This window comes from Otolemur garnettii, unplaced genomic scaffold (assembly GCF_000181295.1).
Source record: "Otolemur garnettii isolate 467f Iridium unplaced genomic scaffold, OtoGar3 scaffold00005, whole genome shotgun sequence".
Lineage (NCBI taxonomy): Eukaryota > Metazoa > Chordata > Mammalia > Primates > Galagidae > Otolemur > Otolemur garnettii.
Genome location: NW_003852400.1, coordinates 46,781,161 through 46,802,635, shown reverse-complemented (window position 1 = coordinate 46,802,635; position 21,475 = coordinate 46,781,161). Strand labels below are relative to the sequence as shown.

Genomic DNA, 21,475 nt, shown 5'->3' with positions numbered 1-21,475 from the left:
GTTCCAGAATTAGACAGTGGTGATGGATGTACAGTCTTACAAATATATGATACTAAATTGTGAATGAATGGTATGTATATTTCTAAAAAAATAGGTAAAAAGATTTTTAAAAGTTCCCTTTTTCATACAATTGAAGTTAAGCATTTTTCTATTGAAAGCACTCTGAATTGCAGAAATCAGAACCTTAGATTATCACATGGATCTCAATGGCAAAGAATACCACAAAGATCCTAAAGTATATACAAATTGCTTTGTTGGGCATTATAAACAGTCATTATAATTGATATTAATTCTATCTTTGGAATGTAATTAGAGGCCATTTTTATTGACTTTATGATATGCCCAAGAAATTAACTATTTGAATATAGAGAATATGCTGTTATCAGTTACATATTTTTTAGTAAATTACAAGATGTCATGGTAAATTTTAATTTTCTTATGTAATTTGTATCATCACCAAACTTATTCATGAGAATAGATGGCTATAGTCCACAGATAGGTATGCTCATTTTTCTATGTATGGAGAATGAGATAGAAAATTGTTGAACAAAGCCAAGTTTTAACTCTTCTTTGTCTTGAAACTGTATTTATCAGTCACCTGGCTGGTAAATACTAGAAAAGTGTTGACATATTAATGACACTATAGTCCCATCTTTATATCCTCCAAACATGAAGACTACTACCCAATGCATCTATTGTACACTTTAAAATCTTTTTTGATATATTTTGAATAACTGACATACAGGTTTATGAGCCAAATTCTATCTTTCAAAGAAATTAATAATTTCCAGAATATGTTACATCTCTAAAAAACAACAAATACTTCTTAAAAATGATGACTATACAATAACATTAGGAAAACATTCATGTTAAGATTTTAAAAAAATGTTCCTACTATTTTTTTTGTGTATCAATCACTTATCACATGGCTTACTTTATGTCCACCTCTGATTCTGTCATATATTTCTAGAGCAGCATTTTTAAGTCAGTGGTCATGATAGGGGAAAAAAAGATAAGATAGAATAGAAAAAGAGAAAACTATTGAGAACCCTAGATTACAGGAAGTAAATATATAATTTGTGCTGACAATTATCTATAATAGGTGAATTAGCCTATATAATTCAAGTCTATATAAGTCTCTCTATTTTTCCTAAAAGAGTGATAACTTGGACTCTTTTGAAAGGGTGGGTTCAAATGAATTACCTGACATCCATATATTTGCAAGTGAAGTGATACAGTAGCAACCCCTAATCTGCTATTGCATTGATTCCCAGATAGAAGACAATGTTACCATGTTATTAATATCTACAACAATTTAAAGCAATATTTTTCAAGAGAAATTTAAGTACATGAGAAGAAGAATAGGTAAAAAATTATAATTGATTTTCTTTTCTTGATAATTTTTTAAAAAAATTGTGACAGTAGTTAAAGGATAAAAACCAACACACACATCAAAACAACAACAAAGGGATGGGGTAGAGCAAGAAGGTGGACTTACTTTCCTTACTAGTCACTTGTGGCAAGACAGGGGAAAGAAAACCCCACCCACCTTTGGGTGGGGGAACTCACCCAGGGATATCACTTCAGGGGCAGAGTGAGCAGTGGTGGACCACAGAGCCAGCAAAGAGATCTGGAGATGAAGAAAACCAGCACAGAAGGCGAGTGTGTGGGAATAGGCAAGGACTGGCTGGCAAACCTGCCTACAGGACAGGGGACAGGAAAGGGCTGTCCTGTAGCCCTTTGATTTGGGGCTAAACCTGTTCACTGGAGAAGCTTTGGAAGGCTTAAACAAGTAGATGGTCTCAAACAGTGTGTAGTGTTGATTGTGTACCAGGTGGGGTGGATATCCCATCACCTTGCCTACTAGCTGGGTACTGCCACTGTGGGAATGCCATGTGGGAGAAACAGTCCACATGTTCTAGTGTATGGACAGTTCTGGGGTGCCTGCCGAGCTTAGGCATCAACCCTTTGGGTGAGCTAAGTGGCCTGGGGAATTGTTGTCAAGGGGGAACTGTCTGACATGCATCCTAAGGAATTTGGCAAGAGCTTTTGGACTCCAACCCATGGGTAGTGATACTGATAAAGCAACCAGGCCCTTTTTGAGGGCAATTAAATCAGGAAGACAGGACCTGATCTGCTCTGCAACTAAGAGAGTGGCTTCCAACCACAATTTTTCACACCAAAACAGGGACTATTCTCCGTCTCCTAAAACTACAGCGCCACCTGGTGTCCAGGCAATATACATATACAATGTATCTATACATACACACACACACACATACATATATTTCCTTTGGTTTTGAATGGTTGGTTATATTTCTGTTTCTTTCATTTTTACTTTCTTCAATGTCAAGGGCGCCTCCATTATTGTCACGGTTTTTCAGCCCCTCTTATGGCCTTATTCCCTTTTCTTTTGTTTTCTGTCCTTTTTTCTCTTCTTTGCTAGAGACTTTTCTACTTTTCTCATCTTTCTCACATAAATTTCACATGAAACAGCTAAGATATAATTTTTCCCTTTGTCTTAAATAATTGCATTTTTAATTTACTTCATTTTTTTTCTTTTCTCTGAGTGCTAGGGAGTCATGGTCATGGCATAAGTCTGGCTCAGAGAAGTCACAAGCTAACAGTCTAGCGTGTCCTTCTAGATTTGGTCTTTGGGAAGACAGTATTGGCACTGTGACATCCTGCAGAATTTTTCAGTTTTATTTATTTATTTATTTATTTATTTGCTTTCCATATTTGGGGAGGTGGAGTCTTGCTTCTTACCAGGTAGGTAAGGAGCTCCTGACTTCAAGGGACCCACCCAGGCTGGCCAGCCAAAATCCTAAGCTAGAAGTGCGGTTAAAGCTACTTAGCCAAACACAACCATTTCTCTTGTCACTATCTTCTCATTTGCCCCCCCTTTTTTCTTTTTCTCTTTGTTCTACCTTTTCACCCTTTACCGTTACCTTCCTTTTAGCCTTATGCCAAAAGACCACTTCAACAACTAAACTCTGAGACAAAGTATATTAAAGCAAAGAAGGTAGTGAGAAGGAAAATGCAAGGCAAGAAAGTGAACAAAGAGAAAACATTCATAAAGAGGAACCAAAGTAAAATTTCTAGCAATGTAAAAACAAAACAGAGCAACCACCCACAAGGAACCATGAGGCACATGCCACAGAGGAGTCCACTTATAAAGAATTCGTGGCAATGACCAAAAAGAATTTAAAATAAAGACAATAAAGCAAAGTAAACCTGTAGAAAGGGCAATGCCTGTGGCTCAAAGGAGTAGGGCACTGGCCCCATATACAGGAGGTGGTGGGTTCAAACCCAGCCCTGGCTGAAAACTGCAAAAAAGAAGAAAAAGTAAACCTCTAGAATATAAAGGATAAAACCTAGCTTCCACAATGGCATACAGGATAAAACCAAGCAACAGAATTTCATAAAATAAAAATAATATTACTCCACCACACTTATCAATTCTCTCAACAAATATTAATGGATTAAATTCCCAACTGAAGAAGCACAGGCTAGCCAACTGCACAAGAAAACATAAGTCATCCACAGGCTGCCCCAAGAAAATATGCCTAAACTTGAAAGACAGATCTAGACTCAGGATAAAGGAATGAAAAACAGTATTTCTGTCAAATGGAAATCAGAAGCAAGGAGGGATTCTAATTGCATTTTCAGATGCAAATGGATTTACAGCATCTAAAGTTAAGAAACACAAAGATGGTCACTTCCTTCTGGTAAAGGGATCAATACAACAAGAGGACATTTAAATTCTAAATATATATGCACCCTACCAAAATGCTCCCAGATTTTTGAAATAGACCTTCATTGGTTTGAACAATATGATATCACAAAACACCATAATAGCTAGGGACTTGCTCCCTCTGACAGAACTGGAAATATCTTCTAAACAGAAACTAAACAAATTTATAAGGGACATGAACACAACCCTAAAACAAATGGACTTAATAGACATATACCAAAAACATCATCCAAAAGCCAAGGAATATATGTTCTTCTTATCAGCCCATGGAGCATACCCCAAAATAGATCATATCCTAGGATACAAATCAAACTTCAACAAAATTAAAAGAATTAACATTATAGCTGTATCTTTTCAGACCACAAGGCAATAAAGATGGAACTCAGCCCCCTCAAAAATTATCATCCACACACAAAGGTATGGAAACTAAACAGCCTCATATTGAATTACAGTTGGGTCAGAAAAGAGATAAAGGAGGAAACTATAAAATTTCTCAAATATAACAACAGTGAAGCTACAAGTTACCAAAACCTATGCGATACTGCAAAAGTAGTTCTAACAGGAAAAATTACCACATTAGATGCCTATATCCAAAAAAGAGAAAGAGAGCACATCAACAACCTAACAAATCATCTTAATGAAATCAAAAAAGAGGAATAATCTAATCCTAGCAGAAGAAAAGAAATAACTAAAATTAAATCAGAAATAAATGAAATCAACACATTATACCCTATCTATGCATAAATATATTCATGCTCTATGTGTATATGACTTAATAAAAAAAGACATTGAAAAAAAAAGAATCATTCAGAAAATTAATGAAACAAAAGTTAGTTCTTAAAAAACATAAATAAAATTGATTAAAAAACATAAAATAAAATTTGGCCAAATTAACTAGAAATGGAAAGATAAAATCTCTAATAACCTCAATTAGAAATGAAAAAGGGGGACAGTGCCTGTGGCTCAAAGGAGTAGGGCGTCAGCCCCATATGCCAGAGGTGGTGGTTCAAACCCAGCCCCAGCCAAAAACTGCAAAAAAAGAAATGTGAAAGGGGAAATAACAACAGATATCACCGAGAAACAAGAGCTTTTCTCTGACGACTAGAGGTATGCTCAGAAATTTGACAATGTGGAGGAAATGGACCAATATTTGGAATTACACCCTCTCCCTAGACTTAACGAAAAAGAAATAGATCTCATAAACAGACCAATATCAAGTACTGAGATCAAAGAAACAATAAAAAATCTTCCAACAAAAAGAAGTCCTGGACCAGACCATTTCACACCAGAATTCTATGAAACTTTCAAAGAAGAGTTTGTACCTACACTGCAGAAACAATTCCAAAACATTACAAAGGTAGAAACCTTCCCTAACACATTCTATGAAGCAAACATTACCTTGATATCAAAACCAGGAAAAGACCCAACCAAAAAGGAGAATTACAGGCCAATTTCTTTAATGAATATAGATGGAAAAATACATAACAAAATATTAGCTAACAGATTACAGCTAAACTTTAAAAAAATTATATATCATGATCAAGTAGGCTTCATCCCAGGATGTAAGGCTGGATTCACATGCACAAATCCATAAATGTAATACACCATATAAATAGAAGCAAAAAAAAAAAAAAGACCACATGATCCTCTCAAGAGATGTAGAAAAAGTAATAAAATTCAGCATCTTTTTCTAACAAGAAAAGTTAAAAATACAGGCATTGATAGTACATTTCTTAAACTGATTGAAGCCATCTATGACAACCCCACAGTTAATATCATACTAAATTGAGTATTACTCAAAGCTTTTCCACTTAGAACAGGAACCAGACAGGGCTGTCCTCTATTACCACAACTATTCAACATATTTCTGGAAGTTCTAGCCAATGCAGTCAGACAAGAGAAAGATATAAAGGGCATCAAAATGGTGGCAAAGGAAGTCAAACTTCTGCTCTTTTCTGATTATATAATCTTATATTTACAGACCCCTGAGATTCAACCACAAGATTCCTGGAAGTGATCATGAAATACAGTAACACTTCACGGTATAAAAGCAGGGTCCACAAATCCGTAGCCTTCGTACAGGATAACCACAAATTTCATGTGCAATTTTAAATTGCACACTATTTTAAATTGCACATGAAACTTTATGGTGACCTTGTATATGCCAACAACAGCTGAGTTAGGAGGCTAATCAAAGACACAATTCCCTTCATAGAAGCTTCAAAGAAAATCAAATACCTAGGAATATACCTAACAAAAGAGGTGAAGGACCTATCTCTGCAAAGAGCACTGTGAACTCTAAGAAAAGAAATAGCAAAAGACATTAACAAATGGAAGAACATTCCATGCTCTTGGCAGGGAAGAATCAATGCCATTAAAATGTGTGTACTGCCGAAAGTAATCTGGAGATTCAATGCAACTCCATTAAAATACCAACATAATATTTTGAAGAACTAGAAAAAATAGTAACTCAGTTTGTATGGAACCAGAAAAATACACATATAGCCAAGGCAATTTTTAGTAATAAAAACAAAGCTGGAAGCATCACTCTACTAGACTATAAGCTATATTACAAGTCCATGGTGGTCAAAACAACATGGTATAGGCTCAAAAATAGAGACATAGATAGAGAACCAACAGATGAAACCAGTCTCTTATAGTTATCTGAGCTTTGATAAACCCACCAAAAGCATACGCTGGGGAAAAGAATCCCTATTCAATAAATGGTGCAGGGAGAACTGGATAACAATATGTAAAAGACTAAAACTGGACCCACACTTTTCACTAGAATTACAAAAATTGATTCAAGATGGAGCAAAGATTTAAATCTAAGGCGTTAAATGCTAAAAATCCTAGAAGAAAGTATGGGAAAACTCTTGAGGTTGTTGGCCTGGGAAAAGATTTTATGACAAAGAATTTAATGGCAATTACTGCAAACAAAAATAAACAAATTGGACTTAAACTGAAAAGCTCTGCCCAGCTAAGGACACAAGAATCAAAGAGACAGCCTTCAGAATGGGAAAAGATATTTGCATGGTATGAATCTGACAAAGCTTTGATAACTAGGATCTGTACAGAACTCAAGATAATCAAAAGAAAAAAAGAGTAAATAATCCTATCTATCACTGGGCAAGAGAAATGCACAGACGCTGTCTCTGAGGAAGGCAGATTAATGGCCAGCAAACATAGTAAAAACAACAACAACAACAACACTACAACACTCATTGTCCTGATCATCAGAAAAGTACAAATCAAAACCACCCTGAGATATCTAATCTAACCTCTGTAGATTAGCCCACATCACAAGTCTCAGAGTTGCCAATGGTGGCATGAATGTGGAGAGAGGGAAACACTTTTACACTGTTGGTAGGACTACAAACTAATATAGCTTCTTTGAAAGAAATATGGAGAATCCTCAAGAAATTAGGAATCAATTAGATCTCCTACTTAACCCCACAATTCCACTACTAGGCCTCTACCCAGAAGAAATAAAAATGATTTATCATAAAGTTATTTGCACTAGATTGTTTATCACAGCACAATTTACAATTGCCAAGATGTGGAAACAATCTAATGCCTATCAACTCAGGAAGGGATTAATAAACTGTGGTATATGTATAGCACGGAATACTATTCAGCCATAAGAAGATGGAGACTTTACATCTTTTGCATTAATCTGGATGGAGCTGAAACACATTCTTCTTAGTAAAGTATCACAAGAATGGAAAAGCAAGTATCCAATGTTCTCAATGCTAATATGAAGCCAGCAAAAGATCTAATTCACACCCACACAGAAGAAGAGTCATTTCAATTGAAATTGGGGGTGGGGGCAATGAGGGGAGGAGAAGGGAGGAGGGATTATTTGGGGTGCTCCTACTTAATGGGCACAATGTAGGGATGCATGGCACACCTTCTGGGTATGGGACACAACTATAAGAGGGACTCCATTTAACAAACTCAACTATTGTGATCTGTTTATTTGTACCCTCACTTTAACCTGAAGTTAAAAAAATACACAAATCACCTTTTCACGTATATTTAATATATCTTCTAAGTTCTTCTGGTGGTACAGCCAGTTCATAGTTGTTTTTTGTAAATGTGAATTGACAATAGCAAATAAATAACAGACGAAGTTGTTGGGGCCCATGAAGTAGAATGGGATAGTGGACTTAGTCTTAACTCAATGGGAATCACAGATTTTATAATCAGCTCCCATTCTGTCTTGAGATAGAGAATCTGTCTCTCTGTCTTTATGCAGATAGATTAACAATTCTCTGTGTCAGACTTTTTACCTGTGAAATGGGAATGAAAGTGTTTTTACTTATTTCACTCAGGATAGGAAAGGCAATTTGTTACAAACACATTTGCAGTACATTTTTGAAAGTTTTAAAATTTTTCAAAACAATACATATATTGAGTTCTCCATATATATAAAACAAAGGACAATACTAGTCTTTTTGGAGGAACTATTGGCCTGAAATATTATCCCCCCACCAATTTTAGTAGCTACTATTTGTTAGGTGAAATAATTTCCTGAATAGTGCCTTTTCTAGCCATTTGTGGCTTAAAATTTAAGAGCTGGTCATATAAAGGAAAAAAGAACATGTGTTTAGAACTTATGCCTTGTCTTTTTTTGTAAAAGCAACTCAATGTAGTCATAGCCAATATATAATTTCATCAATATCCTCCATTCCTCTTGATTAGGGAACTGCAATTTTCTGAAATGCTCATTTTGTTTGAAAGCAAAATTCAAGATGAGAGTTTACTACCATATGTTTGTTCCCATAAAAGAATTCACATCTGAGAAGGAAGAACATGTTATGCAAATCACTTCCCATTTATGATGAGGTCATGTTTCTACCCAATGGAAAGCAGTCACCAGGCAGACTTTCCTAATGGACAGAAAGAGGATGGCAAAAGAGAATCCCAACACTCAGCAGGCTGCTGACCTACTTTATTATAACTCATAGGAGCTATGAATGCATTTTTTTTCCAAGTAAAACTACAGCAAGTTGTCGGCAAATTAGTCCTTTGTTAGGACTTTAAAAGTTCTGCTATGGCAGTACATTCTTTTTAGAAAATAATTCATGCTATCAAAATAATCCTGTTTCTCATTTATAGAAATTAAAATCTGAAATAGATTACTAGACCTCAAGGAAACATATACTTTTAAATTGAAGATTTTATTTTCATTTCTTAGTTATATTAATTTGGCTGTATGATTTCAGTCAATCGTTACTTTTTAAGGTAAATGAGCTTTTACAAAAATGAACTTTTTAATTTTGCCTTGGTATATTTGCAACAATATTAATAGATAAAATAATTATCCTAGGTTTCCATGTTCTACTTATATACAGGAACTTAAAGATAGATAAATTGCTTTTCTCTCCAAATCATTTACTTAATATATTAATAAACACTTCTTTCTACTCTGATACTGCCAACACAAATTTATTCTGAGGATTATAGTTTTTGAGCTAGAATTGACTGACATATCTTGATCCCCTCCCTGTTAAGGACTTTGATTCCAAACCAGCAGAAAATAGTTGAAATAAACATCTTCCTATTTTGTGTCTCCTCAGCCTTTAGTTTATACTCTTTATGGATTTTATTTCAATCCAAACAAGGCGCCAACTAGAATACCATTGAGTGAGTTAGAAAAAGGTTATAATCTCTGGGTGGTTTAATAAGAAAAGAAAGGGTAGTTGTATGAATGGCTTCATTGTCAAGGGTACAGAGTTTGGCAAGCAGAAAGAGACAATTTACCAGCATTTGTCAGACACTCAGGTGTCTTGGACCAATGCGTATAACTTAGAGACTTCAATTGAATTTTTATTATGGGCTATTGCACTTAATTTTCTGTTTCACTGGATTGCACATGCCTTCGTAGTAGAGCTTACATTTTGTTAAGTTCCATATAGTTTTCAGCACCGAGAGAGAAGATGAATAAAAGCTTGTTAGAACGTAGGCAAATGAGGGCAGAGAATATCTCATTTTCTACTGCATATTCGGTGCCTAAAATAATGTCTGGTGTAAACAGATACTTAAGAGGTTATCTAAATGAAGGAATAAATAATATACATCAATTCACAGCTGAAGAACCGAAGTACGAGAAAGGTAAGGGATAGGACCAAAACCAGAGGTTTTAAGGGTAGAGGCAATTGTGGTATGTATACCTCTAAATTCAGTTCTGTAGAGTTTTCCCCCTACATTTTTTTCTAAATGAGAATAGACAGTTATGTTGTTGGTTACCAATTAAGACACACCTATAGAGGGTTAAAAAAAAAAAGCTGGAGGGTGATATATTAGCTTTCAATGCTTGGACCTACAAATGAAATATACTGTCACTCACAGCTCATTAGCCATACTCCCACAGGGCCCCATCTAACTGTAAGAGGGCTGGAAAATGTATAAAGTGTGTGGCTATTTGGCTATTGGTTAAAGTGCCCCATTGTCTCAGTGAAAGTAAAATCAGGTAGTAAATTAGACATTCTAATTAAACACCTACTGCTTCCATATATATTTGATTAATTAGCCCCTTATAGAACTTCTGCATATTTTTTCTTTAATATTCTTAGATTGCTTCATATATCTCAACTTTTTGGGAAATTATTGGTTTTTAATTCCTATCAAAATGAAGAGCATCACAAGATTATTAATTTAGACTTCACTAATTTAAAAATACCCATGAATTGGTTGAGTAATTACCTATTTTGAAAAAAAAAATGATTTGATGTAAAAATGGTTAATCAAAAACAATCTAAGAAAAAACATTTAAATGCACAATACAATAACTCTTTACACATGTAGTTCTAATGCCGTAGATAATTACCTTTCTGCTTACAAACAATTAATATTTATTTAGTTAGCAACTCCATGTGTGGAGTATTCAGAAAATTGGAAGGCAAACTGCCTGCCATGCAGAATAGCTCTTATCAAGATTAAAAAAGCAAAAAGTCCTTCAAATCTTGACAGAATAGAATATTACAATGAAAGGCCCTGAGTTGGTTAAAATTATTTTGATTAGAATGTTATTCAAATAAATGTGAATAACTAAGACAAACACAGTCTTGCAAATCAAATACTGACAAAATAAACCAAGAGTATTTCAATGTAAACTTATTGTGATCACTAATGCAGTTTTACTAAAACCACTAGTTTTTGTAGAGTGCCTGGTTTTACACATTACCATTGAGTGATATGGAATGAGTAACTTAGTTTTTCTAATTTGTGTCCATTTTGACTATGGTGAAAATTTTGCATAGCATTTAATATGATGTTATTTACCCTTCAACTGGTATAAAAGCCATTGACTTAGTATGCTCATAAACTAGAATTATTTCATGTAATTCCTCACAGAGCAACACATTCCAAGTTCGAAAGCAAATCCAGATTCCACACTTATAGCATTCAGATATCTGTAGTCATGATCTGCTGGCATTAAAACCTTTAAAACTGTCAGCAACATGGAACCATAAAGTTATAAGATTGATAGTAGAAAATATGGACTCCCTGAATATAAACCTGCAGAATTTAATTTAAAAAATATTGCTCTAAGGACACAGTTTAGTTGCAAATCTTTCTTTATCTATTCTGTAAAGTCATTACCTAATTAACAGCAGGTATTTAGATTCAGTTCAAAAATTAATACTCAATTTAACATGTATCATGATTTTATTTTTGTTATACTCTTAGAATGAGTATGTCATATTTGTAATTTAAATCAGAATCACTATCCTTAATCCTTTTTATAATGAACTAATATAATTTTAGTGTTTTACACCTACAAACAGTACCACAAAATGTCATAAAAATAAAATTTATTTTATTGCACATTATCTGCCAAATCTAAGATTTTCATTTAGATAGAATTCTACAATTCAGACATCTCTAGAATGAAGCAAAATATTACAAATACACAGCAGCTTAATCACTTTCCATGTTGTGTCTTGCAAGTCAGTATCTCCTTTCTAGTCAATTTAAATGGCCCCATGTCTTAGTAAATTTTATACCACTATAAAAAAATCACAGAGTGTATAATTTATAATGAACAGAAATTTGTTTAGCCCATGGTTCTGGAGGATAGTCAGTCCAAGATGAAGGAGAACATCTGGTGAGGGCCCTTGGACTGTGTCATCCCATGGCAGGAGGGCAGAAGGGTGGAAGAGTGACTGAGGGTGTTCAAAAGAAGCCAGAGAGCTAAACTGGCTAAATCACTCCCACAAAAATAGCTTAATCCATTCATGAAAGAGGAGCCCTGATCCCCTAATCACCTCCTATTAGGCCTAACCTCCTAACACTATAAAATTGGGGATTAAGTTTCCAACATGTGAAATTTAGGAGACACACTTAAATTATAGCTTTATGAAACTGTAAAGTAATTACCTAAGAGGAATGAAATAAAATGCAAGTTAGAAACAATTAATGAAACAATAAATGAATAAACACCTTTCTAAAACTATAATTAAAAAGATAATATAGGTATAGCATGGATTTTAAATTTCTCATCATATCTAGAGATAGATATGGATAAGAAATGGGCATACATTCAAATATAGTTAAGGAGTATACAAATATATACAGTACATAATAATATTTTAAAATATAACTCATTATAGTTAAAAGATATGATACAAAGGAAAATAATTTATTATACTAATCTTTAAATTGGCCACCGAAGCTAAATGTCATAGCATATTCGTGAAGCCCATACCCAAGAAGGCTAGTATGTTCTGCATCCATCTCAGTCTGGCTTCTCAACATTTTGACCTTCTAATTTGATTTTGTTATTCTACACCTAGAAAAACATCAGTCATGCCACATTTTAGTATTAAAACTCAAATGTTGGTTTTAGATTGCTTTTCTACTACAAGTAGAGGGCTGTGACTCTAAGTTTTGTCATTTATAGTTACTTTTATTTTTTTATTTTAAAGTATTACAAGGGTCCAGATATTTTCAGCTACATGGATCCCTTTTATAATGCTAAAGTCATGGTTATAACTGTGCCCACCAGATAGTGTTCATTGTACCTATTAGGTAGATTTGGGCCCATTTCCTTCTCTCCCTCTACCCGGCTTGATTTCCATTAAGTTTTACCTCCCACTATGCCCATGGGTGCTCTTCAGTTCCAGTTTACTAGTAAGTATGCACAGTGTTTGTTTTCCATTGTTCAAATATTTCACTTAGGGCACTGGTATCCAGTGCCATCCAAATTGTGGCCCAATGCATTAAGCCATTCTTCTTGTATGAATAGTTCTATGTATTCCATGGTATACATATATCATGTTTTCTCAAGCCAGAGCACTTAGATTGTTTCCAAATCTCTTCAGTTGTGAACTGTGCTGCAATAAACAATTGAGTATATGTGTATTTTTGATAAAATGACTTCTTTACCTTTGGGCAATTACCCTATCATGAGATGCTCATTCAAATGGCAGGCCTACTTTTAGTTCTTTGAGCAGTCTCCACATTGTTTTTACAAAGGTTGTACTAATTTCCAGTGCCACCAACAGTGGATAAGCATTCCTTTCTCTCTGCATCCACACAAGAATCTATTATTTGGGGGCTTACTAATTAAAAACATTCTAACAGCAATAAGGTGATATCATATTGTCATTTTAATTTGCATTTTCATGATGATTAGGGATTCTGAGTACTTTTTCATATGTTTTTTTATCCATTTATCTATCTTCCTTTGAAAATTTTCTGTTCATGTCTTTTGCTCATTTTTAATGGTGTTGTTTGATTTTTTATTCCTGATTTGCTTGAGTTCTTTATAGTAATACGTCTATTATTAGTCCATGTAGTGCTTCTGAGTATTTTACTCCATTATGTAGGTTTTCTGTTTGCTCTGTTGATTATGTCCTTAGCTGTGCAGAAGCTTTTTCATTTGATCAAATCCCATTCAGTAATTTTCCTTATTGCTGAGTCTTCTTCACAAAGTTTGCCTAGGCCAATATCTAGAAGAGTTTTCCCAACATTTTTTCTTATGTAATTCTTATGAATTAATGTCTTAAATTTGAGTTAATTTTTGTGAGTGGTTGAGAGATAAATCCTGTTTCATTCTTCCATATGTGGCTATCTCATTTTCCCAGCACTATTTATTGAATAGGCCTTTCCTCCAGTGTATATTTTTGTCTGTTTCATCAAAGACCAGTTAACTCTATGTGGATGGTTTTATATGTGAGTTTTCCATTTTGTTCCATTGGTCCATGTCTCTGTTTTTGTGCCAGTACATGTTACCTTGGTTACTGCAGCCTTGCAGTATAGTCTGAAGTCTGGTTGTGTGATACCTCCAGAGTTCTTCCCTTTGCTGAAGATTGCCTTCGCAGAATGATCACAAATTAATAATCTAATGATGTATCTCAAGAAAATAAAAAAGGAAGAGAAAACAAAACCCCAAACCAGGAGAAGAAAAGAATAACCAAAGTCAGAACAGAACTAAATATAGTTGAAAGCAAGAAAATAATGTAGAAGATCTATAAAAGAAAAAGTTGGTCCTTTGTAAAAGTAAACACGATCAATAAACCTCTTGCTAGATTAACTAGGAATGGAAAAGAAAGAACCCTAATAAACTGAATGAGAGATAAAAAAGAGATATTACAACTGATACCATGGAAATACAAAATATCATGTGTGAATACTATGAAAATATCTATGCACATGGAGAGGAAATGAACAAATTTCTGGAATCACACATGCCTCATGATCGAATCAGGAAGAATAGAATTCATGAACAGACCAATAATGGACAATGAGATTAAAGTAGCAAGAACAAAATCTTCCAACAACAAAAGTCCCGCATATATTCACAGCCATATTTTATCTGACCTACAAAGAAGAGTGGTACTCGTACTGCAGAAAATAACATCAAGAAAGAAGGAATCTTCCCCAACTCATCCTGCAAAGCCAATGCTGCCTTCACACAAAATCCAGGAAAGGACTAGGGAAAAAAGCAGAATTATAGACCAATATTTCTAATGTTTTGCATTGAGATGTTAAATTCTTAAATAAAATACTAGCAAACTGAATTCAACAGCACATTAAAAAAACAATCCACCATGACCAAATGTGTGCTTCACCCCAGGGACGCAAAGATGTTTCAACATACATAAATTGGTACATGCGATTTACCACATAAACAGAATCAAAAATGAAGATCCTATGATAATCTCAAGAAATGAAGAAAAGACATTCAACAAAATTCAGCACTCTTCCTGATAAAAACCCTCAACAACTTCAGCATAGAATGAACATACCACAAAATTATAAAAGGTGTCTATGTCAAATCCAAAGTCAAAGTCCAGACTGTTGCTTTTTGCTGATGACATGATTGTATACCTACAAAACCCCAAAGATTTCATCAAAAGGGTCTTGTAGGATTTGATAAGCAAATTCAGCAAAGTTTCAGGGTGCAAAATCAACATATACAAGTCAGTGCCATTCCTATATTCCAATAATAGTCAAGCTGAGAATCAAATCAAAGACTCGATACCATTCACAATAGCTACAAAGAATATTAACTGTTTTTTATAATCTATGTAACACACTAGACATTCTAATGAGTTTAGAGCAAAATCACACATGCTCTCTGTACAGCACTGTACTCTTGGTTCTGTAATCTACCTGTTTGACATTTGACAATTCATTTAACTTCTAAAATCTTCAGTTTTCTTAACCATAAAATGGGAAATAATTGTACTTACCTTACTTCATCGCTTTGAGCATAAATAAGATAGAATATTTCAAAGTATAGGGCTTTGTGTATAGCAATCATATCAAATAAATGCAAGGTACTTTTTTGCTTATCTTGTAGTTTCACTTCTCCATTATAACTATCTGTATATATATCAATATACTTTACTTTTTTTATAGTGATGTAAATTTACTAAATCACTACAGATTTACAAGGGCAAATAATATCAAGAATCTTGACACAAAATCATCTTTTTTATGGTTATTTCCTTCGTATCACTAATCCAGAGTATAAAATAATTTCTGCGCCTAACATTTGAATATAGACTTAACTTTTCTTCTATCTACATTAGAGTTACATATAGAAATAATAGTAAGAAACTTAAAGAAAATTCGTCATATAAATCTGCAGCCAAACAAATAATTAAGATCAACAAATGAATTGCAAATTCTGAAAAGACATTTTTCAGGATATAACAGAAGATGAAGATTTGGCTGTGTTAGATTAAACACACTGTGTACACATACACAAGCATGTACAGACACATTTAAAGAGAAATGATCACAGCATTGAATTTTTTTCAATTAATGCTCTTATCACTATATGTATACTATTAATAAATACACTGCCTTATATTATAATAATACAATTATATGCACTTCGTGGATATCCAAAAATAGTTCTTTGACTTTTTCAATGATGATAGTTGCTACTTTTCTGAAAAATACATGGGGAAAACCTCAAATAATAACTGTTTACCAAATTAAATATTGGTTAGTGTCACTGATGAATCATCCTTTGGCAGTGGTGTTAATGTCTTTTATCCTATCCTATCAATCAGTAGCCAGATTATAGAGATTTTTTTTCTTACCCTGAAAATATAATTTTACTGTCTTTATCATAAGTAAAGTGACAGATCTATAATCAAGGAGACATCACAGATTTGGAAATTGAGCTGAACAAATTCTTTCTTGCTTTGTCCTTTAGCTAGAGAAACTTCCATATGGAACATTGCTCAAACTTCTGAAGGTAAGTGACGAGGGACAACACATTAATGTGGCATGTACTGTTCTAGACACTTGCCATGGTCTCTGTCCTCCAACATTCATGTACTGGAAATTTACCCTAATGCAACAGGAGTCAGCAATTGATGGGAAATATTTAGATCATGATGGTTCTCCCCTTGTAAATGGTTTAAAGTCCTTATAGAGAAGGCTTGTGGGAATAGGTCCGTTTTTATTATTGTTGGGGATTCATTGAGGGTACAAAGAACTAGGTTATTCTGATTGTATTTGTTAGGTAAGATCCCTCTAAAAATTGTGTCCCATCCCCAAGAGGTGTGTTGCATCCCGTGACCCCCACACTCCTCCCTCCTTCCCTCTCCTTCCACTTTCTGCCTTGCGAGGAACAGCTTTCATCCTCCTTGAGGGATGATGCATCATGGTGCCATTTGGAATAAGAGACTGAACCTGCATATATGCCTCGATCTTAGGCTTCCCAGCCTCCAGAGTAATGAGAAATAAATTTCTTTTTTTATATAAATTACCCAGACTGTGGTATTTTGTTATAGATGTACAAAACAAACTAAGACACCAGTAGAGTAAAGGACAGAAGTAAACATACTCTTGGAATTTACATTCTGGTGTAGGACACACAGAAAAATATAAATGACAAACAAGTATATGTATTTTTGTGTGTCACTAAATGCCTGTATAATTAAAATATAATCCAAATGAGTAATAGATAGTCAGGGACGGTCTCTGTGACATATTGAGTGATATATTAGATAGTCAGGGAAGGTCTCTCTGATTAAGCAGATATGAATGAGATAAAAGTGAGATCTACTTGAATATCAAATCTCAATGAAAACCAAGAAAAGAAGGCAGAGGAAAAGAGGCATTAAAAAGAGAGGGAGGGTACAAGAACGTGACAGTACTCCATAACGTGTAATAAAACCCCTGTCTTTCCAATAGAAAGCCTGAGTTATAGTTAAGAGAAAAAAAGTCTATAATCTTTAGATGTTCATGTAACTTTAACAAAAATAAGCTAAGAAATTAATAGTAGAACAAGGGAAAAGAGGAGACTATTTAATTTATACCTGCTCAGTGAGTAGGGTATTATCCCCATATACCAAGGGTGGTGAGTTCCAACCCAGCCCCAGCCAAACTGCAACAACAAAAAATAAAAATTAAGAAAAAAAAATTTGTGGCTCAGCGCTGGTAGCACAGTGGTTACAGCACAAGCCACATGTACCGAGGGTGGTGGGTCTGAACCCAGCTGGGCCAGCTAAACAACAATGATAACTGCAACAAAAAATAGTTGGGCATTGTGGTGGGATTTGGCTACTTGGAAGGCTGAGGCAAGAGAACTGCTTAAGCCCAAGAGTTGGAGGTTGCTGTGAGCTGTGACTCTACAGCACTCTACTGAGGGTGACATAGTGAGACTCTGTCTCAAAAAAATAATTATGAAAATGATATAAAATACATCTCCCCTAAAGATGTCATGTATGGAGAAGGTTCGTTAACTTAAACAGTGTTTTATTAAGTGTAATGTAACTAAAAGGTAATGCAGAAAGAAAATATGAGTGCTTACACAAGAAAAGAACAAATAATTGTGAATTATTCACCCTTGTTTCAATCCCTTTGTAAGCACTGAGTATTGCACGTAGTCTATCAAAACCTATGCTCTTAATATTAAGTATAAAGGAGAGTGTATCTAGCTTTTTAAGTCAAATTTATATTTTAGTTTTTTAATGTTTGTGTATCTTTCAGAGGGAACCTTTCTCTGTGAAGTTTTCCTGTTGTCCCTGGAAAAAGTATTATTTGAAACATGGCTGCACTTCATAAATGCCTCATGTATATCTACTCTGAAGTGTGTGTCTTTGTAAGTTATACGACCTTGACAATTACAAGTCTCAAATATAGTGAACACTAAAAAAAAAAAAAAAAAGTTGAAAGAATTAAGGAATTATTCTAATATGTAATCATTTTAGAAAAACAATGTGCCATGGTTATATTTTATGTGGTCATCCTTCATAATAAAATATGTCTCAGTATAAACAAAGTAAAATATATAAAAATTGGTGCTATCACATATACATGCCCAAGAATATTTTATGCAAATAAAATGTAATTGTAAAAAAAAAAACATCGGATATTATACCCAGGAGGAAAAATCACATCATTGTAACATTGTAACATGAATGCTTAAAAGTGTGTTGTTGTTATTATTTTGGAAAATGTTGGAAAAGCAGAATGTAAAGTAATAAGAATTACTTACAACCATTTCATTTAAAGACACCCAGCAGTCTGGTGGGAAGTCCTGCAGGAGCGGGACTAAGAACTGAAGACACCCATCCCAGTGGCACAGGAGCAGCATCATACCGATGAGATTGAAAATTCTCACCACTGCGCTGGCAAGATCATACGTCATGTGGAAGATCTGTGGACCAAAAGATGAAATCAGTTCTTACAGTCATGTTTTTAAAAAAATCAAGCACATGATCAGTGTCAGTAGGCATTGACGTTATCGATGTGAAGCATCCATTTAATAAAAATTGGGGGAAGATTTTTCATGAAATAGAAACCTATATTAAAGAAGATCAGTTTAGCCAATGCATTTAGTGCCCTTCTGGACATTTCATGTTCACATGGATGGAGCTGGAGAACGTTTTTCTGAGCAAAGTATCACAAGAATGGAGGAAAAACTATCCAATGTACACAGCCCTACTATGAAACTAATTTATATCTTTTATATGAAAGTTATAACCTAATAACAACCTAAGGATAGGGGGAAGGAGGAGGGAGGGGGGAATGGGTGGAGGGAGGGGGATTCAAGGGTTCACTTCTGTGGTTCATCTTACAAGGGTACAAGTGAATCTTTCTATGAGTAGAATATGAATGTTTTAACACAATAACTAAGAAAATTACGTGAAGGCTATGTTAATCAGTTTGATGGAAGTGTTTCAGATTGTTTGTGAAAACCCCACACTATAGCCCAGAAGTGCATTAATGTACACAGTTACTATTCAATAAAAAGAAAAAAAAGAAAAAAAAAACTAAGCAGCAAAATTAACAAATGATGGGTAGCCTCTGTTCTGCTTCTCACCACTTGTTAAATCAATAGATTTGCTGAAGAACAAAGAAAATGGCCAAAGATTAAAAATCATAAGCAAAAGGAAGTTCATTTCAAAATAGTACTTAAGAACGAGAATAAATTGAAGTTAACTTTAAAGCTGTGTGCATGGAGGTACGTCTCTAATTGTGTAATTAAACGTGAATGGAGGCCTTTCAGATAAAAGTTGCCTGGATTTGATTAACAAGCAATTGTGCAACACTTCTTAAAAATTATAATTTTTCCAACTTTTTCAAAATATTTTTATCATGGAGGCTTCTCTTTTCTGTAACCTGCTATTGTTAATATTTTCATGAAGTCCAATATGGTAAGGGAGATCGTTTCAGAAGAAAGCACAAAAAGTATAAGCCCATCAATATGCTCCATCAAACTTTCTGAAATGGAAACAAATACTCAGGTCGGTATCCATAACTACTCATTTTTCTGCTTATTACAGGAATAGAATCAGAACACGGTTCTTCCTTTTAGCAACTTACAGCAGTCTCCTACTGCTGATGTGGTTTCTGCTTATTTTTCCCCTAGTCTAGAATAACCCACTTCAGAGCAGACCTACATTCCAAACTGAAGTTTTCTTCTAGTTGTTAAAGAATCGCTAAGTTAGTATATGCAGTTAACAGATACGCAGAAGTGCACACAAACACCGGAGAGATGGAGAATCACATTCTATATAATTCACCAAAAGAATAGTGGATTTCTAAAGTAATAACATAACCTTATCTTGAGAAATTATTTGAGAAAGATTAAAAACCACAAATCCGTATTTTGATTTAGAACTTTATTTTTTTTTATTTTTATTTTTTTTGCAGTTTTTTGGCCAGGGCTGGGTTTGAACCCGCCACCTCTGGCATATGGGGCCAGCGCCCTACCCCTTTGAGCCACAGGCACTACCCAGAACTTTATCTGTGTAAGAAAACTTGCAATCTTTAAGATATGCATACTGAAGTAAACAGCGGTAAAATGACAGGACATCTGTGGGTTTGATTTTATAAAATCACCAAATCTGTCTTTAATTAAATGTTTTTCACTTCAATATGTTTCTATGAGCAGGAATTCTTTCTTTAAACAATCTTCCTTTCTGACATCGTAATTACAGTGAGAAAAAAAATCTTCTTTGTGGGAATGTACACACTGTTCTGAATTTCTTTTAAATGTAAATAGGAGGAGTTCTGGATTTTAAAGGCAACAGATCACACATTTTGCTATTCAGATAGCTATAAACACAGAATTTTTTTTAAAAAAAGTTATTTCCTTAAGTAGTTTTAAAATTTGATTTTGAATTTGTCAATCCCACCCCCAGAAAGATCCTTTTAGTATTATTACCCCTGACATTTCTTGGTTACTGAATTTGTAAATAAAAATAGTATTAACATTTTAATCAATGACTTCTTATCAAAGGTAACACACTAAAGCATAATTAAAACAATTATGAGAAAGACATGATGGCTATGTTAGCCAGTTGGATGAGAGTTTTCCAAACTGCATATGGAAGCAACACACTGTATCCTATGATAGAATTAATGTACACAATTATGATCTGATAAAAAGTAAATAAATAAATAAAAATTTGAGAAACAGACACACAAAAAAAGAAGCAAAGACATGTCAAAGGAACAAGTATTTGTATAGCGACAAAGATCAGAAATAAACTATGTGAATTAAAAATAAACTTTCTACTGATAAAATAGGAAAAGAAAATCATCATGGATTTAATTTCTTTTGATTAGTAATAAAATTCACATTTATATTAAATATGTAATAAGAAAGTTACACCGTGGTGTCTTTTGGGTAAGTGCAGCACTTTATTGAGAGACAGGGCTAAACTGCAGAATTAAACTTCTCTATGAAATAGGAGCCTTGGGCGGCACCTGTAGTTCAAAGGGGTAGGGTGCCGG

At 34.2% G+C, this 21,475-nt stretch overlaps 1 protein-coding gene across 1 annotated transcript in view; it reads right to left on the bottom strand.

The window, feature by feature from the left end:
* Nucleotides 1-21,475, bottom strand: part of HCN1 (hyperpolarization activated cyclic nucleotide gated potassium channel 1) — a 379,215-nt gene that overhangs the window by 152,301 nt on the left and 205,439 nt on the right. Inside the window, exon 3 of the mRNA XM_003782786.2 lies at nucleotides 18,729-18,890. Coding sequence (XP_003782834.1) covers nucleotides 18,729-18,890 — 162 coding nt within the window. The remainder of the gene's footprint in view (nucleotides 1-18,728; nucleotides 18,891-21,475) is intronic.